This window comes from Antechinus flavipes, chromosome 4, assembly GCF_016432865.1.
Source record: "Antechinus flavipes isolate AdamAnt ecotype Samford, QLD, Australia chromosome 4, AdamAnt_v2, whole genome shotgun sequence".
In the NCBI taxonomy this organism is placed as follows: Eukaryota; Metazoa; Chordata; class Mammalia; order Dasyuromorphia; family Dasyuridae; genus Antechinus; species Antechinus flavipes.
This window is the reverse complement of record NC_067401.1, coordinates 479,680,041-479,706,771: the sequence shown is the minus strand read 5'-3', so window position 1 is coordinate 479,706,771 and position 26,731 is coordinate 479,680,041. Positions and strand designations below refer to the sequence as shown.

At 35.7% G+C, this 26,731-nt stretch overlaps 1 protein-coding gene across 3 annotated transcripts in view; it reads right to left on the bottom strand.

Annotated features, from left to right (window-relative positions):
* Positions 1-26,731, bottom strand: part of TESK2 (testis associated actin remodelling kinase 2) — a 161,508-nt gene that overhangs the window by 98,531 nt on the left and 36,246 nt on the right. For all 3 annotated transcript variants that reach the window (XM_051999875.1, XM_051999877.1, XM_051999876.1), the window contains exon 2: positions 19,560-19,867. In XM_051999875.1, the coding sequence (XP_051855835.1) occupies positions 19,560-19,781 (222 nt within the window). In that variant the 5' untranslated portion in view covers positions 19,782-19,867. The remainder of the gene's footprint in view (positions 1-19,559; positions 19,868-26,731) is intronic.

Genomic DNA, 26,731 nt, shown 5'->3' with positions numbered 1-26,731 from the left:
TAGACCAAAAAAAAAAGCCTCTCTAAGGAATGAATTCTTAAGTTAGGGTTTTATATCATGGACCCCTTTTGGTAATCTGGTGAATCCTACAGAACCCTTCTTGGAAAAATGTTTTTAAGTGCATAAAATAAAATACATAAGACTTTAAAGGAAATCAGTTATACTGCCACAAAGTTATGCAAATGTTGTGTCTTTTAAAAAAAAATATTGATTGCCTAAGTTAGGAACAAGTCACTTCCAGCTCAGTCTCAGATATTTGGGTTTCATTTGACTCTGCCTTGGCCCAGCATCAATGTCAGTAACATTTTAATCCACCTTCCTCAGTGATCTAGGACATGTCTTTTCCCCCTTTGGGGGTCTCCTTCCAGCTCCAACATGATTCTTTGAGCATTTGGGGATAGGAGGGTAGCTTCAAGGCCTCTTTCAGCTCTTTCCAAAAAGAATAATGAGAACTTTTGTAGCAAGCCTGCTATCTCCCCCCACTCTCAGTAATCAGGCTGTATGAATAGCAAGTGTAAAATAAACAACTGACCTTAGCACCTAGTTACTAAGAATAATTATGATAAATAGGAAACTATCAAATAGTCCCAAAGGTGGAGGGGAGAAATAAGGCAGCCTACCCAGAAACTTCTTCATGTTACCTTCAGGAATATGAAAAACCTTCATGAAAGTATTTCTGATATTCCCATCCCCTCCCCGACTCCAACTGGGAGTTTTTAGAGCTACTTGCCCTCGAATGATTTGCAGGATATAACTCTATGTACAAGTACAGCTAAGAAAAGAGGATAAAGCAATTAGAGAAGAGTGGAGTTTAGTGGCTAGGACAGTGGAGGTGGGGTCAGGAAGAGCTGCATCTGAATCCTACCTCAGACATGTAGTAGTTGTAAGATCTGGGGAAGTCATGAAACGACTCCCAGCCTCAGTATCCTCTTCTTTAAAATGGTTTTAATAATGGTACCTATGTCTCAGGGTTGTTGTGATATAATACAGGTAAAATATTTTCCCAACATTAAAGTGTTATATAAATGTTAACCATCATTACTATGCACTGAGGCTGAAGGGGCCCTGAATGTGAATCAAACAACAAACTTTACCTCGTGGGATAAACTTCTAAGGAAGACGTAATTAAATGTAATCTAAAAGAAAGGAAGGGAGGGAGGAACAAGAGAGGGAAAGAAGAAGAGAGGGAGGGAGGGAAGGAGGAAAGGAAGGAGGAAGGGATGGAGGGAAAGAAAAAAGAGAGGAAGGGAGGTTGGGAAGAAAGGGAGAAAAGGTGATAGGGAGGGAGGAAGGAAGGGAGAGAAATATGATATGGCAATGATCTGAAGGGTGGATCTAAGGGAAGAGAGTCATTTAGGAGCCATTCTAATAACCTAAGACAGTGATAAGGACGCATTAGGAATGGGATGGAGATGACTGGAAGTCTGGAGTTAATGAGAAGTTTTCCCTAGATAGCTAGGGAAGTATAGAGAAAGAAACAGTTCTGAGAGATCTAACTAGGAAATCAGCAGGAATTATTAATAGCTTGGCAATGGGAAGTGAAAAAGAGAGAAGGCTACAAACATGGGAGGCTGGGTGAATGTTGATATCACAAATGGTGAAAAGAACTCCAGATTTAAGAAAAAAGATAATGAGATTGATTTTAAAGCTGGTGAGATGATGGCAAGTCATTGATTAGCTTGTTACAAGCTCTCTCAACTTCAATTTCACACCATCTGTAAAATGGACAAAAACTACATTCTTGTAGGCTCATTCTTGGGGCTCTTCTAAGTATAAAATGAGAAATCTATGTAAAGCTCTTTGTAACTATAAAGTGCCAAAGAAATGGTAACATTTTCTTCTATATGACAATAAATCACAAAATCCCATATCCTCAAAATCCCTTTACAGGGAAAAAAAAAAAAAAAACATAAAAGAAAAAAAAAACTTTAAAAAGACCCCAATATATACCCCAAAGATTTATTCATAGCATTTATTTATTTATTTAAAATATTTATAACAGCTCTTTCTGCAGTGACAAGGAACTAGAAAGAAGTGCCTATCAAATGGGATGGTTGAACAAATCATGGTATTTAAAGTATTCTGTAAGAAACGATAAAGAGGATGATTTCAGAAAGATTAGGAAGACAACAATGAACTAAAGTATAGAGAAGTGCCCCTCCGGGATCATTGCCTTATTGTGGAAGAGAGACTTCAGTAGATCAAGGAAACTGAACTATACTGATAAGATGTTAGGTAGTTAAATGGGGCATGGATGAAGAAAGCTGGAATTACTGTAAACAATCTGGAAACCTATCTATTCCCTGAGGCAAGCAGTGAGGAGCTCTGATAGGATCATAAAGTGTACCTTTTGTTCAAGTGGACCTATATACAACACCATTGCAGATAGAGATCACTGGTGGAATTCGCAAAACCATCATAACTCAATAGTATATATATATATATATATATATATGTATATATATATATATATATATATATATATATATATATATATATATATATAAATGGGAGGGGGGAGTGAAGCAATTGGGGTTAAGTGACTTGGCTAGGGTCACATAGCTAGTCAGTATTAAATGTCCAAAGCCAAATTTGATTTCAAAGCCAGTGTTCCATCTACTGTGCCATCTAGCTATCCCTTATAATTCCCTTATAAAAGACATACTTTACTGTAATTACCTTGCTAACTTTTAGGATTCATCTTTTTAGGTCAGTCTACCAGTCAATGGCATAACATCCCACTTGTCAAATCTTACTGGAGTCTTTCCCATTAATAGAGTCTCTTCTCCTTAATGGTAAATTGGACCTTTCGCTAATTGCTAAAACCTCTTAAGGATTTATCCCATTCTTAACAGCATAATGAAATCTTTGTCTCTTGATTTGGAGGAGACCTAAGCCTACAAATTCTTTTGAGACAAACTGTGACTTTGACCTATGATTCCAATATACTTATGAGGCATCACTCCATACCCCTTCATTTTGGTGGCCTGGTACAGGGAGAGTCTGTGAATCCCATAACTTCAATAATACTATTCAGGCTTGTCCAAGACAGGCAATCCTATCTTTTGTTGGAGAGTTCCAACAAAAGGTGATCTTTATGAATATGAAATGGAAGCAATGAAAAGATTAAGATCTGATGGAGTGAATGCCAGAAGGATGTGGACACAATATTGTACAGGAGTCAGCAACAAAAAATATTCCAAAGAAGAAAAAGGGCAAGAAAGCAAAATGACTGAGTGATGAGGTTTTCAAATAGCTGAGGAAAGAAGGAAAGGGAAAGGGAAACGGAGAAAGGGAAAGATATCCAACTGAATGCAGAATTCCAGAGAATAGCAAGAAGAGATAAGGTTTTCTTAAATTAACAATGCAAAAAAAAGAAGTCAACAATAGAATGGGAAAGACAAAAGATTTCTCTTTAAGAAAATCAGAGATATCAAGAGAACTTTCATGTGGAAAAATATTAGGGACTTAACAGAAGTAAAAAAGATTAAGAAAAGAAAAAAGCTGGCAAGAATGTACAGAAAAACTATTTACAGAACTATTCAGAAAAGATCCATGATGGTGTGGTTACTGATGTAGAGCTAGATATCTTGGGGAATGAAGTGAAGTGAGCCTCAGGAAACTTTGCTTACAATAAAGCTAGTGAAGATGATAGAATTCCAGCTGAGCTAGTTAAAATCCTAAAAGATTTTAGAATTTCACTGTGTGGATCATAATAAAATGTGCAAAGTCTTCAAAGAAGTAGAAATACCAGATCATCTTATCCAACTTCTAAAGAAGCAGTATGAACATTAATAAACAACAGTGAGAATCAAACACAAAATAACTAATTAGTATAAGATTAGAAAAGGAGTATAATAAAGATATATATTATCACCTTATTTATTTAACTTATATGCAGAGTATATCATGCAAAATGCCAGACTAGATGAATCAAAAACTGAGTTAAGATTGCTGAGAAAAATATCAACAATCTCATGTATGCAAAAGATACCACTCTGATGATAGAAAGTGAAGAATTAACAAGCCACAGTCAAGAGGAGGGTGCAATTGGTCCCATCACTTTCTGGAAAACAGAGAAAAAACAGAAGCAGTGTCTGATTTCATATTCTTGGGCTCAAAGATCACTGAAGATGGTGACTGCAGCCATGAAATTAAAAGATGCTTCCTCCGTAGAAGGAAAGTTGTGACAAAGCTGGACAGTACAATAAGAAGCAGAGACATCCCCTCACCAACAAAGGTTTGTATCTGGCTTCTCCAGCAGAGTGAGAGTTGGACTACAAGGAAAACTGAAAACGACATCAATGCTTTGAAATTGTGGTGCCGGAGAGATCTTTTGAGAGTCTCTTGCACAGCAAGGAGATCAAATCAGTAAATACTAAGAGAAAGTAATTCAGGCTATTCATTGGAAGGTCAAATACTAAAGACTGCACCTTAGATACTTTGATCCCATAACTAGAAGTTAGGACTCAATGGAAAGGACCCTAATATTGGGAAAAAATGAAGGAAAAAGAAAAAGGAGTATGGCAGAGGAAGAAATGGATTGAGATTGTCATAGATTTGGATAGACTGAGAGAGAATAGAAGGGCCTAGCATGCTGTGGTCCACAGGGTCACGAAGAGTCAGATATAACTAAAGAAACTATAATAAAAGAGAGAAGTGACCAGAATGAGCTGTATAACAATATCATTATAAACAACTTGGAAAGCCTTGACTCTTTTGATGAAGACTATACTATATACTGAGAGAAGCAATGGCCTCAAGGTACTGAATAAGACAGACTTTTTATTGGGTCAATGTGTGGCTTTATTTTGCTTGACTGTATTTATTAGTTTTGGGGATTTTTTGAGAAGAGGGAAGGTGGAAGGAAAAAAAAAATATTGGTAGGGTCGCCAAAAATAGAAAATAAAGAAGGGAGGGTCATTAAAGTATTTTTTTAAATTCACAGATTACAGAAAGAAGTTCAGAAGAAAAAAGACCAAAAAAGCAACTTCAGAAGTGACACGCTGAATTTATCATAAACTTTTTCTAAAAAATAAAGTGTAGATTATATAGATTAAAAGTTTCATATTTAGTCTTTTATTTCTATTTTGCATATAAAAAGTTTGGTGTTTTTTTTTTTTTGCTGTCTGTTAAGTTCAGAATAAAAAATTAATGCAAACTGGCTCTAAAAGCAAACAATGCTTTTAGCTACAAAGAACAGTGTAATCATGTTTTCATAAAGTTATTAAAATATCTATACAATTTATGATATCTATGGAACATTAGAAAGAGTACTGAATTTGGAAAAGATCCAGGAATTTGAGTTTTGGCTCAAGCAGGCTTTTCTTTGCGAGGATTAGGAGAATCCCCTACCACTTAGAGACTGTTTTCTCATCTGAAAAGTGAAAAGATTGTATTAAATCACTTCGAAAGTCCCTCCCAGATTTATTTTCTATATTGTAGATTATACACACACAGAAATTCTGGGTAGGAAGTAGATTTTTCTCATATAGCATCATAGTTCTGTTAAGACCACATTATGTACATATCTAGTATGATCACAGCACTCATGCCCAAAAATGACAATCAACCACAACAAGAATATGCCTTAACACTTTTTATTTTTCTTCTATGCTACTACAGACTTTGAAGGGGCCTAAGCTCACAAACCACTGTTAGAAATGTGTCTGTCGTGAATTAGTATAGTCTCAATAACAGTAAAAGGAAACAGTAAGAAATCATCTCACCAACTTTTTATTTTTATTGCCAAATAGATCCTTCCAAAAAAAAAAGTTGCAAAAGATGATGAAAAGTTAAGAAATCAAGTGAAAAAGAACTTTCTTCCCCCACCATTCAAATAAAGTTTTTTTTTAAAGTCCTTTCCTGGATAAGCTCAGAATAATTTAATAACGAAACTGTCAACCACTGGGAACAAACTGCTGTGGATAGGTATGGAGAAGCAAGCACACTAATGTACTGTTAGTGAAAATGTTAAGTAGTTCTATTGTTCTGGATTTCAATTTGAAATTATGCATAAAAAGTAGTTAAATTATCCATGCCCTTTGATTTTGCAGTCTCACTTCTCAGCATACACCTACAAAGAAGTCAAAGAGGAAAAAAAAAAAAAAGTCCAGTAGATAGTAAACACATACCAATATATGCCAAAACATTCATAGCAGGCTCATAACCTTGTTATTCTCAATTTCACACTTAAGTGTGAACAAAAAATACTAAGCACTACTGTGTGTCAGATACTGGGAGATGATAATTCCTGATCTTCAGGAACTCAGAATGTAATGGGAAATTCAACATGGAAACAACTATGCACAAACTTTATATACAAGATAATTAGGGATATATTGAACAGAGAAGTACTGGAAGAAGGATTGTGAAAGGCTTCCTGCAGACTTGAAGGAAACAGTTCCAATCAAGAGAGAGTCCAAGAAAAGTCCATCCATCTGCAAGCTCCTTCCCCTTCAAAGTTATCTTATGTCCCCTTTAGCTGGATTTTTATATAATTGCAAATGTCTTTTGGATATAACAATATATGTACCAGTTGCCTCTTCCATTACAGTATAAGCACTTTAAAGATGGGAACCAATTCATTTTTATCTTTATATCCATAGCAACTAGCATAGCATCCATATATATAACTGGTATCTAATGAATGCTCATTTAATTGATTATAAGCTGGTTATGAATTTTAAGCTTTTATTAAGCACTGACTATGTTCCAGGCAGTGTATTTACGCTAGGTCTACCAAGAAAGGTCAAAGACAGCCCTTGTCCCTCAGGGAGATCACAGTCTAATATACAAAATAGCTATAGACAGGATAATTTGGAGATCATTAATGGAGAAAAAGTCCTAGCATGAAGAGTGATGGGAACAGCTTTCCTGTAGAAGGTAGGATTTTAGCTGGGACCTGATGGAAGCCAGGGAAGATGGTTCTGGGTAAAGCAGTAGGGAAGAATAGAATGGGAAATGAAGGTGACAGAAAACAAGAGACACTGATACAGATTCTTTGTGGAACAAAAGGTATAATGAAATGTTTACTTCTTTTTATGAATGTGTCATTCATGTGGGACTCTTTGCCTCTGCCTCAGTGACTTTGTGGTCATACGCCTCCTGACCACTGAAAGGAGATCTATTCTCCTTGGCCAATCTTAGAAGGATAAGTTTAAGAAAACACTGTCACACAAAGAACTCTCTGACAGTAGTTTTCCGACTCTATTTACTGACGCTATCTGTGCTTTAAAAAGGTTTCTTCATTCTCAGTCACTGTTCTTTTTGGAAAATCATCTAAGGAGCTGATCCTTTGTATGTGTGTCAAAAACTTGTATTCTGGTGAACGGCTGGCAAATGGTAAACAAGGTGGAGAAAAGGTGCGGGGGGGACCAAGGGCGAATGATTTATGTTTCACCAGGATCAGAAAGGAGGTCCTTTAAACAAAGAAGCAGTATGCAATACCAGGGCAGCAAAGAGGCCCTGGCCCGTCCCAGCCACCACTGGGCCAACAACACAACAGCTCGTGGTCTCTGAGAGGTCTTGGGGCTGGCCTTCCTCACCACAACTGGTACTTGTGCTCAGGCCCGGCCCAGGCCCAGCTGCAGGTGCTCCCCCAACTAGCTTTTACTTATCTGCTTTCTGTTCCTTTTCCTTTTGCTTATATACCATCTTCTGGAGGCTCTTTGCCTTTGCACTGGCTGACCCCCACCTTTTCCTTCCGGCTTCCCTGGCCTCCTTCAACACTCAACTCTAATCCCTCCCTCTATAAAAGGCCTTCCTGGCTGTGCTTCTTGCCTGACTAACAATCTGGCTTTTCCTGTCATTTCAAAAGGCTCATTCATTACTTTCCATCAGGAACCTACCTTGATGTCAAATACTATCGCTTGTTATTCTGTACTCAAAACGCCTCACTGCCCACCTCCATGCCTTTGCCCGAGCGATTCTCCCATTCCCATAATATTCGAAGCCCAGCTCAAGTGGTTCTTCCTTCAAGAAAACTCCTGGAATGTCCTCAGATGACTTAGTACTCTTCCTCACAAGGAGTTCTCTGTGTCTTCCTGTAGGAGAATTAAAGTTTCTGGAGGGCAGGAACTTTCTCATTTTTGTATTTTTTTATCTCCAGCACCTCGCTTACCCGGCAAAACACAGTTCATTGATTATCAGTAAATAAATATTAAGTGCCTGATGTAATAGAACTATGCCCCCCTGATCTTTGGTAGGATGGGAAAACTACCTGGTTCCCATAGGAAACTCTCACCTCCAATTGATCTGGGAATCACTTTAGTCTGGGAAATAATCACCACCTTTACTGACTTGGAAATTAGACCCTAATCACTCCCTAGCCCAAAAGTTGGGGACTAGACATGAGAAGATTTCACAATGGCTACCCTTTTTGGTAAAAGGTAGATTTATTTAGGAAAGAGGTTATGAAATAGAATGGGAGAGCAAGTGGAATGAAAAGTACAATTACTTAGTAGAAAGGGAGCCCTCCAGGCACAGGATGAGGCATGCCCTTAGCTGGCAGACTAACATGCTAAAAGGGACTTAGCCCCCCAAAAGAGTTAGTCAGTTCTAAGGAAGAGAAAGTAGGGTTGAGAAACATTGAAGAAATTGGAGAGATACCATGTGGCATGGAGGAGAGTTAAGGAGAAAGACGCCATGAGGCGGAATGGCATGGTGGACTGACCCAAAGGAGGGTAACAGTCACAGGAGGGCCCATAAATAGATTTTATAGGGAAAATTTAGCCTCAGGAACATGACTAAGATTTCTGACAAGGCATGGCAAAATGAGACTGCTGAGACCTCTACAGAGGCTGAAACTACTGAGCTAAACTGATCTCTATCAGTGCCTTCTCCCTGCCTGCCTCAGGGATTAATTTTTATCAATTCTTCTGCTAACCACACCCAACATAGAAGACCTCATCAATTGGATCTCTAGCCATTATCTCACATCAATTCCAACAACATTTTCCATTAGGTCACTTCAATCTTCCTACTTTGCCTCAAGTCCCTATACAAAACTGGCAAACCAAATCAAACATATTCTGCAATAGAACAAACTTTCTCATTCAAGCCATACCTGACTTGACTCAATAGGATCTGCATCTTGGAAAGAATTCACATAAGCCTCAACCTCTGAGTGGGGTCTGCTACTGGGAAACACAAAGCAAATGGACAATTCAATCAGAAGACTTTGGTCTCTTTTGTCTTCTGCCATGACATTCTTACTATGAGAAAAAAAAAGGGGGGTGTGTGAACATTTACTTCTTTTTAAATAATATTTAATTTTTTCCCAATTATATGTAAAGACAAATTTTCATATTCATATTTGTAAAATCCTGAGTTCCAAATTTTTTCCATCTCTTTCACCTTCCCCTTTCTCTGAGACAGTTAACAATTTGATATGGATTATACATATGTAATGCACTAATGTTTTGATATTAGTCAGAACATTTGCTGTTAGTTTAGCTGATATTTTTAACTTTTATATCATCAAGATTTCCATCCTATCTCTCCTCTAGCCAACCCTAAAAGTTATCCTTTAGAACAATTTTTTTTAAGTATAATAGGGGTTCCATGCATACCAGATCACTTAAAAAGCATTCATGGCATCAGGTACAGTCAGAATAAAAGCACAGAGATGGAAAATGGAAGGTCACATATGAGGAACAGCAAGTAGGCCAGTGGAGCCAGAGAGTAAAGTAGAAGGCAAGACAGCATAAGAATAGCTAGACAGGTCAAATGGAGACAGGTCAGTAGAGAGATGAAATGGTCACTTTGGCAACTTAGTGGAGGATGAATGTCAGGATGGAGCAGTGTGACGCAGGGAGACCCACAAGCAGGTTAGTACAGTAGTCCAGGTGAGGGCCCACACCAGGGTAAGGCAGGGTGAGCAAAGAGAAGGGGACATATATGAGGGATAATAAAGGCAGAAACAAGAAGGTTTACAACAGATTAGTTCTGTGGAGTGAGTGCCAATGAGAAACTGCAGATGACAGCAGTGGTGTGAGCCTTGGTGACTGAGAGGATGGTGGTCCCTTGACAGTAATAGGAATATTGAGAAGAAGGGAGAATTTGGAGGAAAGATAATATGTTCTGTTGAGTTTGGTATTAAATCACTTGGGCAAGTGACTTAACACCTATTTCCTCACAAAAACAAATAAAAGCCTTACAATTTTTCTGGTACCATACTAAACACTGGAAGTAGTAATAACACCCGCTCACATGAGAGGTAACATGCAGTATGTGATCTTACAAGAGATAGGCAGTGTCTCTGGAGAGCAATTTGGAACTATGCTCAAAAAGTTATCAAACTGTGCATACCCTTTGATCCAGCAGTGTTTCTACTGGGCTTATACCCCAAAGAGATACTAAAGAAAGGAAAGGGACCTGTATGTGCCAAAATGTTTGTGGCAGCCCTGTTTGTAGTGACTAGAAGCTGGAAAACGAAAGGATGCCCATCAATTGGAGAATGGGTGAGTAAATTGTGGTATATGAATGTTATGGAATATTATTGTTCTGTAAGGAATGACCAGCAGGATGAATACAGAGAGGACTGGCGAGACTTACATGAACTGATGCTAAGTGAAACGAGCAGAACCAGGAGATCATTATATACCTCAACAACGATACTGTTTGAGGATATATTCTGATGGAAGTGGATCTCTTCGATAAAGAGTTAATTCAGATCAAAGATGGACAGAGGCAGCTACACCCAAAGAAAGAACACTGGGAAATGAATATAAACTGCTTGCATTTTTGTTTTTCTTCCCGGGTTATTTCTACCTTCTGAATTCAATTCTTCCTGTGCAACAAGAAAACTGTTCAGTTCTGCACACATATATTGTATCTAGGATATTCTGTAACCTATTCAACATGTAAAGGACTGCTTGCCATCTAGGGGAGGGGGTGGAGGGAAGGAGGGGAAAAATCGGAACAGAAGTGAATGCAAGGGATAATGCTGTAAAAAAAAATTACCCTGGCATGGGTTCTGTCAATAAAAAGTTATTTAAAAAATAAATAAATAAGTTGCCTAAAGAAAAAAAAAAAAGAGAGATAGGCAGTGTCACTGGAAGCTCTATCCACTGCAGTGCTCTATCCATTAAGCCATCTGAGTGCCCCAAGCACTGCTTTTAGACTGACTTCTATGCTGCAAGAAATAATAACCATAGTGAGTTTGGGGAAGCCTGGGAAGATTTATAAAAGATGCAATGTGAAATAAGCAGGACCAGAAAGATAATAAATACAATGACAACAATGGAAATAGAAAGGAAAAAAAAACACAACAAAACAAAACAATTTAAACTGAATGCTGAGAAATTATAATGACCCAATCAGCCTCAAAGAAAAGCAATAAGGATACATCTCTCCCTACTTTGCAAAGATGGGGGATTGTATGTATTGTTTATGTAACATATATGTCACTTTTTTTTGGCCTAATACATTGGCTAGTTTTTGCAGAACTGGTTTTTTCTCCTTTTCCATTTTCGTTTATATGGAATATCTGGGAGGAAATGGGAAACTTAGGTGATATTAAAAACAAAGCAACAAAGATTTATTTTGAAAAATTACTAAAGTCTTCCACTGGAATACAAGATCTAGGACTAATTCTGATAGCTGTCATCAAACAAGAAAAAGAGACTTTAGAAACCTAGCACATGCAACATGGATATTTCCTCAGATGCTGTTGGAATAGGTTGTTGCAAGGATATAATTTAAGTCATGATGGAGTAATCATTACTCAATCTGCTTTCAGTTAAATTGGCCAAAAATTTTCTTCCAAAGCTGTTCCTCCTACTTCTAACAAGTGATTAACTCAACTTCTTCCAGAAGGGGGAAAAAAAAAAGGTGTCCCCATTCTTTTCCCCATGCCTGCTTATTCAGGTCCCTGTAAACATACTGCATTAGCTAAAACCTGTCATTGATTCCTTTCACAAAGAAGGCTTCAGACTGGCTCAAGTGTGAATTTCCCCAGTCATTCAGGAAACATATCAAATCCCAGAATACTCTACAGAATACAGATTCCAAATGAAATCAAAACAAACAAAAAATCCCCAAACAGAGAGAAAAAAAAAGATCCTCCAACACACTTTTTCCTGCTAACCCCTGGCTACTAATAATCTGCCATTCTTCCAAACATGCCTTACCTATCTCACCAAGCATCAAGGGATTTTAAACTCTCTCATCAGGTCTCTGGGACATGTAGTGTTTCTCTAGTTAGGATTGGCTGACAAACACTCGGTTGATTTTCAAATGAGAGCTCAGAGAAGGACCCAGGAAACATAAAAACACAAATTAAGAGAAGCATGGACAATTTGAGATAAATTCTTCAAGATGTTATCTCTCATGCACAGTCTCCCCAATAGTACTTGCAGGTAAAAAACTTACTCTTTCAAATATTTCACAAACTACAGATTTGTTTCAAAGACTGTGGGTTGTTTTTTTTTAATGCTAGTCCATTTTTACAACAATCCATGTACACATGATCCACTATAACACTTGGGGAATTCCAAAGAAGAACTAGAGAACATTAGAAAATGCAAAATGGATAACTTTGATTATATTAAATTAAAAAGTTTTTGTACAAACAAAACCAATTCAGACAAGAATAGAAGGGAAGCAGAAAACTGGGGGAAAATTTTTTTATCCAAGGACTCTGATAAAGGCCTCATTTCTAAAATATATAAATGACTTAAATTTATAAGAATACAAACCATTTTCCAACTGATAAATGGTTAAAGAATATGAACAATTTTCAGATGAAAAAATTAAAGTCATTTATAGTCATATAAAAATATGCTCTAAAACATTATTGATTAGAGAAATGCAAATTAAGACAACTCTTAGGTGCCACTACATACCTCTCAGACTGGCTAACATGACAGGGAAAGACAATGATAAAAAATGTTGAAGGGGATGTGGGAAAACTGGCACACTAACACTTTGTTGGTGGAGTTGTGAACTGATTCAACCATTCTGGAGAGCAATTTGGAACTATGCTCAAAGGGCTATTAAACTGTGTGAACTCTCTGATCCAGCAGTTTCTATTGGGTCTGTATCCCAAAGAGATCATAAAGGAGGGAAAAAGACCCACGTGTGAAAAAATGTTTGTAGCAGCCCTTTTTGTAGTGGCAAAGAATTGTAAATTGAGTGGCTGCCCCTTCTTTGGGGAATGGCTGAATAAGTTATGGTATATGAATGTAATGGAATATTATTGTTTTATAAGCTGTTTTTTTATGAGCAGGCTGATTTCAGGAAAGCCTAGAAAGACTTACTTGAACTGATACTAAGTGAAATGAGTAGAATCAAGATAACAATGTATACAACAACAAGATTAAGTGAAGATCAAATGTGATGGACATGGCTCTTTTCAACAATGAGGTGATGCAAAGCAATAATGTGAATCAAAACAAAGTATTTTCACCTTTATTTTTTCTTTTTTTCTTTTTTATGGTTTTTTTCCCCTTTTGGTCTGATATTTCTTGCACAACATGACAAATATGAAAATAAGTTTAAAAGGCTTGTATATATTTCACTTATAGCAGACTGCTTGCTGTCTTGGGTAAAAGAGAGGTGAGGGAGGGAGAAAAATTTGGAACATAGAGTCTTACAAAAATTAATGTTGAAAACTATCTTTACAAGTACTTAGAAAAATAAAATACTATTGAGAAAAAAAAATTTAAGATAATGAGAAGAAGACAATCCAGAAATTCTGGAATGCAAGCCAAATCAGTCTTTTTTCTTCTTCTTTTTTTTTTTTTTTTTGTTTTCTTTTTTTCTGATTATACATGTACATTAATTTTTTAACACACATTTCTTTATGAATCATTTTGAAGAGAAAAATCAGAACAAAAGGGAAAAATCACAAAAGAAAAAAAACAAGAAAATTTTTTAAAAGTCATACCATGTGCTGATTTATATTCATTCTCCATATTTGTCTCTCTCAATACATATGGTATTTTCTATCCAGAGTTTATTGGGATTGCCTTAGACCATTGAACCACTAAGAACCAAATCTTTCATAGTTGATTATGGCCCAATCTTGCTGTTACTAGGTACAATGTATTCCTGGTTCTGCTTATTTCATTCATCATCAGTTCGTGTAAATCTTTCTAAAATCAGTTTGTTCATCATTTTTAATAGAACAATAATATTTCAGTATTTTCATATACCATCACTTATTTAGCTATTACCCAATTAATGGGCATCTACTCACTTTCCAATTCTTTGCTACCACAAAAAGAGCTTCTACAAACATTTTTGCACATATCCTTTTCCCTCCTTTATAAGTTTGTTTTATTTTGTTTTTGGTGAGACAACAGAAGTTAAGTGACTTGTCCAGGGTTACACAGGTAGCTAAATATCTAAGGTCTCATTTGAACTCAGATCCTCCTGGACTGGTTCTCTATCACTGAACCATCTAGCTGCTCCCAAATCAGTCTTTAAGAAAATTTACTTTTCTGAAAATTTATCCACAAAAGAAAAAACAGATCAACGAACTGGACATGCAACTAAAAAAAATTTTTTAAACTCCCAACAAATTAAAAAATTAAAGTAAATTAATATAAAATAACCCTTTTTAATTTGTTTTTTCATGCCTTCTAGTTCAGATGTACAAAATGGTAAGTAAACCTATTATATTTGTGATTTTAAAAATAAATAAATAAAATTAAATTGGGGAATGTTTAACAAAACAAATAAAAATACAACATAAAAAAGCAAACTAATCTACTAATAATTTAATTTTTGCTTAAAACCATAGAGAGTGGTACTAAATTAACAGAATATTAAATTAAGCCAGACAGACAGACAAACATGGTGAATAAGAAAATCTGTCCTGTTCCTATGGAGTAATACCCTAGAGGAGCTCAAAGCTCCTGACAAACAAGAACACCAGTTACCACCAAAGGCATTTTCTGAACTAGATTACAAAGGTACTCACCACAAATAAAAATAACCATTCTGGAAAGCAATTTATAACCACACCCAAAAAGCTTATTAAACTGTGAATCCCTTTGAATCAGTGATACTGTTATGATATGTATACCTCAAAAAGATCAAAGAAAGAAGAAAAGGACCTATATATACAAGAATACTTAAATCAGTTCTTTCCATTATGTAAAGAATTAGAAACTGAGGTAATATCCATCTAATGGAAAACAGCTAAACCTATTACAGTATGTGAATGTGCTAAATAAAACTGTGCTTTAAGAAATGACAAAGGGGGTGATTTCAGGAAAAAAAAAACTCTAAATAGCTGGGGAAATTGTGCTCATGGCTAGGCCATGTCAATATAATAAAAATGACAATAATACCAAAACTAATTTATATTGTAAATGCCATATCAACCAAATTATTAAGAGGACATTTTACAGAATTTGATAAAATAACAAAATTCAATTGAAACAATAAAAGATCTAGAATATCTAGAAAAATGATAAAATAAAAAACTCAAACTATATTATAAAGCAGACATCATTGCTAAGTGAAATGAGCAGAACCAGGAGATCATTATACACTTCGACAACGATATTGTATGAGGACATATTTTGATGGAAGTGGATTTCTTTGACAAAGAGACCTGAGTTTCAATTGATAAATGACGGACAAAAGCAGCTACACCCAAAGAAAGAACACTGGGAAACGAATGTGAACTATCTGCATTTTTGTTTTTCTTCCCGGGTTATTTATACCTTCTGAATCCAATTCTCCCTATGCAACAAGAGAACTGTTCGGTTCTGCAAACATATATTGTATCTAGGATATACTGCAACATATCCAACATATAAAGGACTGCTTGCCATCTAGGGGAGGGGGTGGAGGGAGGGAGGGAAAAAAAAAATCAGAACAGAAACAAGTGTCAATATAAAGTAATTATTAAATAAAAATTAAATTAAAAAAAAAAGCAGACATCATTAAAGCCATCTAGTATTGGTTAAAGAACAGCATGATAGATCAGTGGAACAAACATAAATGAAGGAGATTCAGAAACAATAGAAATCAATAACCCAGTATTTCACAAAGTGGAAAACATAAATTACCTAGGAAAAGATTCTTTACTCGACAAAAACTTCTACAAAACCTGGAAAACATTCTGGCAGAAATAAGGCTTAGGCCAATACTGAACACCATATTCTACAATATGTTCTAAATAAATATGTGGCCTTGAATAAGATAAATTGAGGGAAGATCTCTCATAAGAATATAGCCTTGACCTATACTCTAATTGTGACTTGAGGCTTTGCAATAACAAGTTGAGTTGTAGCTAAAAGCTGCAGGTGTTTGAACATTTCTTTCCTGTCTGTCTGTCTGTCTTTGTCTCTCCCCGCACCCCCTAACACACTTACCATTTAAATATTTAATTGGTAAAGAGTTGTTATTTACTAGTATTCTTTTGTTTGTGAGATAGATTTCTGAGTTTAGAGTATAAGCCTGGACTCCCCTGGACAATGTGAGAAAAGGTCAGAGGGGTGGTTGGGAGCTTCTGAGTAGGGTCTATATGATCTTGTATTTTGTAGTTTGCACTTTGCACTCCTCTACTGCCACCTTGTCTGTTGAGAGTTGCCTTTCTCACCAGCATAATAAATCCTTTTTTGTTTTTTTACTTTGAGAGTCTCTGACTTTAATTTGGGTAAGAGTTGCTGTCCTACAGAGCCTTAATGTTAAAGATTATGCTTTTAAAAACTAAAAGAGAAATAGATGATATACCTCAATGGATGAGAGATGATGCTTGACCAAACAAGAGATAGAAGCAATTACAAAAGGATAGAAGAAATAACTCTTGCTTGAAACTGAAGAGTGTCAGCACAGACAAAACTAATGACAGGACAAAAAGGGAAGTGGTAGGATACGGAAAAAAAAATCTTTGTGTCAAATTTCTCTGATAAGGCTTTGGTGTCCAAGATATATAAGTAAATAATATGTGTGTGTGTTATATACATATACATACACATGACTAATATTATTCCCTAATAAATGATTAAGGAATATGAACAAATAATTCTCAAAAGAACTGCAAAGGATTCATAATCATATTAAAGAATGCTCCAAATTAAAAAAAAACCAAGAGAAAACAAAGCAAAACAGCCCTGAGATTTCAGGTCATAACCTGCAAATTAGCAAAAACCAACCAAAAATGGCAACAGTCAATGTTAGAGGAATTTGGGGAAAATAGGTACATTAATCCATTAATGGTAGAGCTATGAAATAGGATAAAAATTTTAGAAAGCAATTTGGAATCATACAAAGAAAATGACTAAAAAATCCTATCTTATGAACCAGAGACTCCATTACTGGGTTTATACCTAGAAAGAAGCCATTAAAATGGATAAAGTCTCTTTAGACTCCAAAATATTTATAGCAGTACTTTTTCTAACAGCTAAAAACAGGAAATAATGTAGATGTCTATCAATCGAGGAATGGCTAAACACATTAGCAGTTAGGTGGCACAGTAGATAGAATACCAGGCCTAGAGTCAAGACAACTCATCTTCTAGGGTACAAATCTGCTCTCAGCCACTTATTAGATATGGGATCTCAGGCAAGTCACTTAACCCCATTTGCCTCCATTTCCAATCTGTAAAATTAGCTGAAGAAGGAAATGGCAAACCACTCCAAATGGAGTCACAAAGAGTAAGACCTAACTGGAAAAAATGACTGAACAAGTCTTGCTATCAGCAGTTGACAATGAAGATCTGCCCAACGGCAAGGAAACTCATTGAGCTTTTAAAAATGCATCCACTGGAGAGAGCCATCTGCACCCAGAGAGAGAGCTGTGGGGAGTGATTGTGGACAACAACATAGTGTTTTCACCTTTTTGTTGTTGTCTACTTGTTTTTTTTTTTTTTCCTTCTCATTTTTTCCTTTTTAGATCTGATTTTTCTTGTGCAGTATGATAATTGTGGAAATATGCATAGAAAAATTGCACATGTTTAACATGTATTAGATTACTTGCTGTCTAGGGAAGGGGAAGGGAGGGAGAAATATTTGTACACAAGATTTTGCAAGATTGAATGCTGAAAACTATCATTGCATGTATTTTGAAAATAAAAAAATTATTATTTAAAAAAAATACATTTACATCAAAAGCAATTGCAATTGGCAACTGAATTCAGCCTCAACTACATTCAGGTGAAGAAAATAAAGGACAATATTGCACATCCTTTTTAGAACCACATAGTGTACTTTGATAGACCTTTTCCCAGTTCCTTGGAAAAGGCCAGAATTACAAGTGATTTGCTCAGTACACAACAATAGCTTTATCTGGGATTCAAACCTAAATTTTCTGATGCCAAGCCCAAGTCCCTTTGCACTAGATCATGTTAACTCCCATAAAGAAGAATCCAGAAATAATCATGACATACAGATGTAGCCCCTTTTAGAATACAAGCATGGATAGGAAGTGTATTTTTTTCTAGCTATAAGGAAAGATTGAAGGATCATGAGAGACAGAAGGCGCACTGGTTGGGGGGAAGCCCAGGAACTTTGGTGTCCCAGGGGTTTAGGAGCACTCCAGGCCAGCAGCCAGCCAATTACAAGGACAAAGGCTTGTTACTCCAAACTGGCTAGGCTCCTGGTCAGTTGGAGTTCCATCTGGATTACTGACTCTCTTAAGGAGAAGTTTCCCAGGACAGAATTTATCTAAGACATAGAAAATCAATTTATGCTCTCTTTACTTCCTTCCCTCCTCTGGCTTGAAAAGTGGCAGCCCTTGCCCACTGGAATGCTCCCTTTAAATCTGGCTTGCTCCATATCCAACATATAAAGGACTGCTTGCCATCTAGGGGAGGGAATGGAGGGAGGGAGGGGAAAAAAAAATCGAAACAGAAATGAGTGTCAATATAAAGTAATTATTAAATAAAAATTTAAAAAAATAAATAAATAAATAAATAAATCTGGCTTGCTCATAGTCTGTATTTTTATAATAAGTTTTGTCACCAGATAAAAGTAGGCTGGTTTTTATTGTATTCTGAAGGTCTATTTACTATAAATGAATGAACCACACTAGAAGGAAGGACAAAAGGAAACCCCAGTCACAACAGCCCTGGACTTATCAATGAGTCAATACTGAAATGTGATCTCTCTCTTTTTCTATCTCTATCCTTTCTTTCCTTTATCCCTTCCCTCCTCTTCTTTCTCCTTCCTCTCTCCTACAAAGAGGGGCTTCACTCTTATATATGTATAAATGAATATATCCTATATATACCAAGTACATCTGCATACTGATTCAATAAACTATTAATGTCTGCTTCCTGCTCCAGTACTCATATCAAATTTCTCCATGGTCTATCCCATCCCACACTCTGAATATCTCACAATAGCAGTTATAAAAGCAAAATAGGTCAAATATTCAATTCTGCCTCTTTTCTATAATCCCTATCACATTTCAAAAAAAAAAAAAAGTCATTAAGAATGAGGGTTTAAATTATTTCTCAGCATTAAGGAGCCACACTAATCAAAGCCCCCACCAAAGTTAAGAACAAATGGAAAAGTCTTGAAAGGGCAGTCTATTTATCTACTGCAAGGATGCTGTTCTGCAGAGTGCCTGAGATGAAGTTACAGATGCTCACTCACCTTGAACACTTCAGAGAAGAAGCCAGACCCAATCTTTTCCCGGGTAAAGTCATCTAAACGTGTAAGTCTAGAAAAGGCACTTATGAGAGCTCGATATGAAGATGGCCACACTCTTCCTATCTGGGCCATGTTTCCATCCCCTCCACTGCCCCCTTCCAAATCTTCCAGACGCTCTAAGCGGGGAGGAAATCCTGCAATGGAATTCCGTTTACTCCGATCCATAGTCCCAATAATCACTTTTTTCTTCTTTTAAGAAAGGGCTCTTCACATCTTAAATTCTTGTTGAGTTTTTCTATCCTGGTTTGACACTAAAATAAAAAAAAAAGAAGAAGAAGAAAAAACTATTTTACTAATACAATCAATACATATTATCCAAAACCTAAACTCTCAAAGCACACAGATTGCCTTGCACCTAGGTATAAAGGCAAAACTTTATAATTTCTAACTTTCAAATATATTAGCACTATTTGAAGACCTGAAACATAACCAGTAAGTCAACAAATATACATTAAGCACTTACTTTGTGTCAGACATCACATCAAGACTGGATTACCAGCAGGCAGATGGATTATACTGTCAGTGGAAGAAAGTAAAGAGCAAAATGTTTCAGAAGCTACATGGGGATGTATGGGCTCCTATCTGAGCCTCAAGTTAAGGAGACAGTAGAATGAGACATGATCAAACCAGAGCTATAAGAAAATCCTACTAGATTGGAGTGGGAAAACAAGGTAACCCAACATCCATTCAAAGATGTTGAAACAAAGATTTCAAAAGTGTATTCCATCCATTATGGCAACATAAGGAGGAATGAGGTAAAATCTCTCTTTTGTAAAGAGCTTACACATTTACAAGTAATACTCCCTAACTCTAGGATTCTCACAGTGTGGACACTCCCTCACTAGTATAAATGAGAGCTACTGTTCTTTGCTTCTCCATTGCAATACTTGTGGCCAAATCTCTGGTGTACTTAGGAAGGCTGGACTCCAAGCAGCAGGCATATTATGCATGCTATATGTATATATAGCAAGTATGGCTATATTAGGGAAGACTGGTAGAACCTATCCCACATCATATTCTCTTGGCAAAGCTTTCAAGAACCCAAGATATAAGCAGACATCAAAGCAAGTCTTCAATAGAGATGCAAATACCTCTAAAAATCAACTATTTTTGATGATTGCCACTTTACAATCTAGTTTTAGGAATGGTACAGTGAGGCCACCTTCCTTTGCATTAATTCCCTTGAAATTCTTGACCTTTTGTTCTTCCAGATGAATTTTGTTACTATTTTTTCCTATAAAGTAATATGCCATCATATGATCTGCAAATAGTAATAATTTTGTTTCCTCATTACCCACTCTAATTCCTTCAATTTCATTTTCTTCTTTTATTGTTAAAGTTAACATTTCTAGTAAAATATTGAAGAATAATTGTAATAATGGATAACTTTATTTTACCTCTGATCTTATTGGAAATGCTTCTAACTTACCTCCATTATACATAATTAGCTTGCTGATGATTTTAGACAGATGTTACTTATCATTTTAAGGAAAACTCCATTTATTCCTATACTCTCTAATGTTTTTAATAGGCATGAGTGTTGTATTTTGTCAAATGCCTTTTCTGCATCTACTAAGATAATCCTATGATTTCTGTTAGTTTGATTATTGATATGGTCAATTATGCTGATAGCTTTCCTGATATTGAATCAGCCTTGCATTTTTGGTATAAATCCCTCTTGATAATAGTAGGGAAAGAGAACTATGAGAGAGAACTATGAGAGATGCTATCAAAGTAGGACAAGATAAAACAAATGATCAAATATAAGAGGTGAAAGCATTTCAGTCTGGATGATCAAATGAATGGTATCCTTGACAAAACTAGGGAAGTGTGGAAGAGAGGTGGGTTTTAAGGAAGACAAACCAAGTTCTGTTTGGATGTGGTGAGTTTGTTAGGTCTATAGGATGATCAATTTGAAATTCAGCAAGCAGATGGTAATGCAGAACCAGAGCTCAGAAGCTTTCTGAAAAATTATTTGCAATGATATTTAAATCCACAAAAATAGATGAGGTCATCAAGTGAGAGAGTACAGAGAAAAAAGAGAAGGGAGCCCAGGATGGTTTTGGGACAGTCCCACAGTCAGAATGCATAACATGATCAGTAATGCGGGAAAGTATGGGAGAGTCAATAAAGATAAAGAAATGTCACTAAAACCCAGAGAAGAAGTATGCCAATGGAAAAGAAAATTGGCTATGTCAAAGAAGAAACAAAAAACAAGAAGAGAAAAGGCCAGTAAAGCTGGCAAAAAGGCCACCGGGGAATAGAATGTACAAGCAAATGTGACCCAAGAACACAAAAGAAAGACAAAGAGACTACAAAAAATAAGGGGGGAGGAGGAGTATATAAAAATATCACAAAACTAAAAAGGCAGAAGATAATTTAATTTCACCAGCAAATCCCAGTTTCATGTTGCTATCCCAGGTCTGTGATTTCCTCCCTATTCCTTTCTACCTAACAAATTCTTACACAGCCTATAAAGTCCAAATTATATGTTAGCTTCAACAGGATATCTCCTAAAAGGACAGTTCCCTGGGGAAAAGCATATAGAGGGAAACAGGAGAAATATAAATAATATGAGAACCAAAAATAAATAAATATTTTAGAAGGAGGATGAGAAGAGAATATGGATAACTTCAGAAAATATTTTATATAAGTAAGGAAATCAAAAGCCGGATTGTAGAAGTAAAAGAACCAACTATTGTTTTCTAATTATTGATCTTAATAGCTTTTTATTTTTCCAAATACATGCAAAGAAAGTTTTCAACATTCACCTTTGCAAAATCTTGTATGCCAAAATTTTTCCTCTCCTTTCCCCTCTCCTCTTTCCATAGACAGAAAGCAATCAAATATAGGTTAAATATGTACAATTTTTCTAAACATATTTCTATATGCTATAGCTATACTATATGAAAAAAACCTGATCAAAAGGTGAAAAAGAAAATACAAGAAAAAAAAAAAAAACACACAAGCAAACAACAATAATAAAAAAAGGTGAAAATACTATGTTTTGATCCACAATCAGTCTTCATAGTTCTCTCCCTGGATGAGAATGGCTCTTTCCATCACAAGTCTCTTGGAATTGCTCTGAATTACCTCATTGTAGAGAAGAGCTAAATCTTTCACAGTTGACCATCAAATAATCTTGTTACACTTCACTTAGCATCAATTCATGTCAGTCTCTCCAGGAAATCTTTCTGCTGATTGTTTCTTATAGAACAATAATATTCCAAAACATTCATATACCATAACCTATTAGGCCATTCCCCAGTTGAGGGACATCTACTCAGTTTTCAATGCCTTAATATACTATAAAAAGGGCTGTTGGTGGGGTTATGGAATTGATTCAACCATTCTGGAGAGCAATTTGGAACTATGCCCAAAGGGCTATCAAACTGTGTATACCATTTGATCCAGCAGTGTCTCTACTAGGCCTATATCCCAAAGAGATCACAAAAGAGACCCACATGTACAAAAATGTTTGTGGCAGCCCTTTTTGTAGTGATAAGGTGTGAAGTGGTACCTCAAAGTTGCCTTAATATGCATTTCTCTAATTAATAACAAATTAGAGTATTTTTCTTGAGTATATGATTCTAATTTCATTATCTGAAAATTGTTTGTTCATATCCTTTGACCATTTATCCATTATATACAACCATTTATCATTGCAAACAAGGTGTATTATTTTTAATTTGACTCAGTTCTCTATATATTTTAGAAATAAAGCCTTTATCAGAAATACTTCATGTAAAAAATTTTTCCCAACTTCCTTATTCCCTTCTAATTTTGACTACGTTAGTTTTGTTTTTTCAACAACTTTTTAATTTAATGCGATGAAAATTATCCATGTTGCATTTCATAATGTACTTTAGTTCTTCAGTCATAAATTCCTTCCTTCTCCACAGATCTGAGAGATAGACTATCCCATGTTCTCCTAATTTGCTTATAACATCACCCTTTATATCTAAATTATGAACTCATTTTGACCTTATTTTGGTATTGGGCATTAGGTGTTAGTCAATGACTAGTTTCTACCATACTATTTTTCAGTTTTCCCAGAAATTTTTGTCAAATAGTGAGTCCTTATCCCAGATGCTGGAGTCTTTGAGTTTATCAAATAGTAGACTACTATAATCATTGACTACTGTGTCTTGTAAGCCCAACTTATTCCACTGATCCACTACTCTATTTCTAAGCCAGTACCAAATTATTTTGATGACTGCTGCTTTATATTATAGTTTTAGGTATGGTATAGCTAGGCTACCTTTCTTTGCTTTTTTTTTTTTTTTTTTTCATTAACTCCCTTGAAATTCTTGACCTTTTGTTCTTCTGGAAGATTGTCATTATTTTTTCTAGGTCTGCAAAATAATTTTTTTTGGCAGTTCGATTGACACTGAATCAAATTCCTTCCATGACACAAATATGGTGCTGATATCTAAACCAGGAAGAGCCAAAACAGAGAGAGAAAATTATGGACCAATCTTCCTAATGAATATTGATGCCAAAAAATTTTAAATAAAATATTAGCAAAGAGATTACAACTAATTATCAAAAATATAATACACTATGATCAATTGGAATTTATACCAGAAATGAAAGGCTGGTTCAATATAAGGAAAGCTATTGCACAATTGACCATATCAACAATCAAACTAACAGAAATCATAAGTTTATCTTAGGAGATGCAGAAAAAGCATTTGACAAAATACAACACCAATTCCTATTAAAAACACTAGAGAGCATAAGAATAAATGGAATCTTCCTTAAAATGATAAGTAGCATCTATCTAAAACCATCAGCAAGCATTATATGTAATATGGATAAGCCAAGCATTCATGATAAGATCAGGGATGAAACAAGATTGCCCATTATCACCACTACTATTCTACATTATATTAGAAATGTTAGCTTTAGTAATAAAAGAAGAAAAAGAATCAAAAGAATTAGAGTAAGCAATGAGCAAACAAAACTATCACTTTTTGCAAATGATAAGATGGCATATTTAGAGAATCCTAGAGAATCAACTTAAAAAAAAAAACTACTAAAAACAATTAAAATTTTACCAAAAGTTTCAGGATATAAAATAAACCCACATAAATCATCAGAATTTCTACACTGCCAGCAGAACCTAGAAGCAAGAGCTAGAAAGAGAAATCTCATTTAACATAACTATAGATAATATAAACTATTTGGAAGTTTACCTGCCTATACAAAGTCAGGAACTATATGAACACAGTTACAAAAAATTTTTTTCACAAATAAAGTTAGATCCAAACAATTGGAAGAATATCAAGTGCTCATGGATAAGATGAGCTAATATTTTCGTAAAATGTCAATTCTATCTAAATTAATCTACCATACCAACCAAACCACCAAGAAATTATACATTTAGAAAAAAATAACAAAATTCAAGAATTTCAAGGGAATTAATGAAAAAAATGCAAAAGAAGGTGGTTTAGCTCTACCAAACCTAATATCATATTATATCATAAAGCAGCAGTCATCAAAACCATTTGGTACTGGCTAAGAAACAAAGTAGTGAATCAGTGAACTAGGTTAGGTTAACAAGATACAAGAGTCAATGACCAGAGTCACTAATGTTTGGTAAACCCAAGTATAGTTTTTTTAATCTCAAAAAAAAAAAAAAACTAATAGGGATGGATCTAATAAGGGTTTCTTAAGGATAAAGAAGATTTACATGTGGAGGTATTGTGAGAGGAAGCATAGATAGGAAGAGAAAGAAGATTAGAGAGTGATAATGGGATCACTAGTATATACAACACCATCAAGGATAGGGTAAATGAGTTGTTCAAGGACCAAAACCCATGATGTGAGGTCCTGTTTAGCCCTTTTCAGGATTGCTGAATCTACATGTCACTCCAAGCAGCTCTGGCTCGTGCAGCAGTCACACTCTGGTGAAACCATCTCAGCATTCAGGCTAAACCAGGTAGGCTTCAAACCCATAAGTGAGTTAGGGGGTTATCAACTTCAAACATGCATAGATTTCCCTGGAAAACTCGGCAATTAAGAAAATTTGTTCCAAAAGGCACAAAGGCAGCTGAAGCAGACACCAGAAAACACATGGAGTTTGGTCAGACAAGGAAAACATCAAAGCCATCCACTCTATCCTGAGCCACAGCAGTCATGCTGACTTTTGTCTTGCCACTGGGCTTTGATGACTCAGGAGAAGAGAATGAGGCTGACAACTCTGCAAACACTACCTCACTGCAATACATGCCCAAGTCAAGACATCACCCCATAATGTCACTCTGAAAAGATAAGGGGAATCACAACTATCAAATTATTTTGTTGAAGAGATAAGGGACCTCTTTCTTCATCAGAGAACAAAGTGGGGGAAATAGTAAGAGAGGATATCAAAGGGTTATAAAATGAAAAGAGGGAGCTTAAAGAGTAGAGCTCCCCTTTTCTGAATAACTGGAGGACTTAGAGTTGCATTGATCTTTTCCTTTTGTAAATTTATCATCCCTTGGGCTGATTTCAGTGAGTACTGAAAAACCCCTCTCTGTATTCTCTCAGGTTAGAGGACACAATATTGTTAGCTGAGCTGGCTATGGAGTTTGTGTTTATCACAGGCTAGTAAACTGAGTCGCTAACTCCAGTTTACATTATATGTTTGAATCTCTTTCCTGTGTCACTTTCAACATAAACCTCTAAAGCTGTTCTTTTAAGAATAACTGGGATGGCTGGCTGGATAACTCAACAAACTTCTTCTTTTTTTTTTTTTTTACTTACAGGATCAGAAAGGAATATGTTTTGTTTTGTTTTTTTAATTTACATATGTTTATTACTGTTCTGGTTACATTTTCAATTACTCTTTTCAGGTGACTTGAGAAACTACATATCATAGACAAAAGCAATGATTTTTGTCACTTTGTGCTTATTGTCTCAATTTCTTTTTCTTTTTTTTTATTAACTTTTTATTGATAGAACCCATGCCAAGATAATTTTTTACAGCATTAACTCAACAAACTTCTGAAGCAAAAAACTCTTGAGCTTCTTGTCAGTGGGACAAATCACGTTGAGGAAGGTACCCTTCCAGGTCATTTAGTGGAGTTTATGGCTCTGGTTTTCCACAGAAATCTCTTACTGGTGCTACA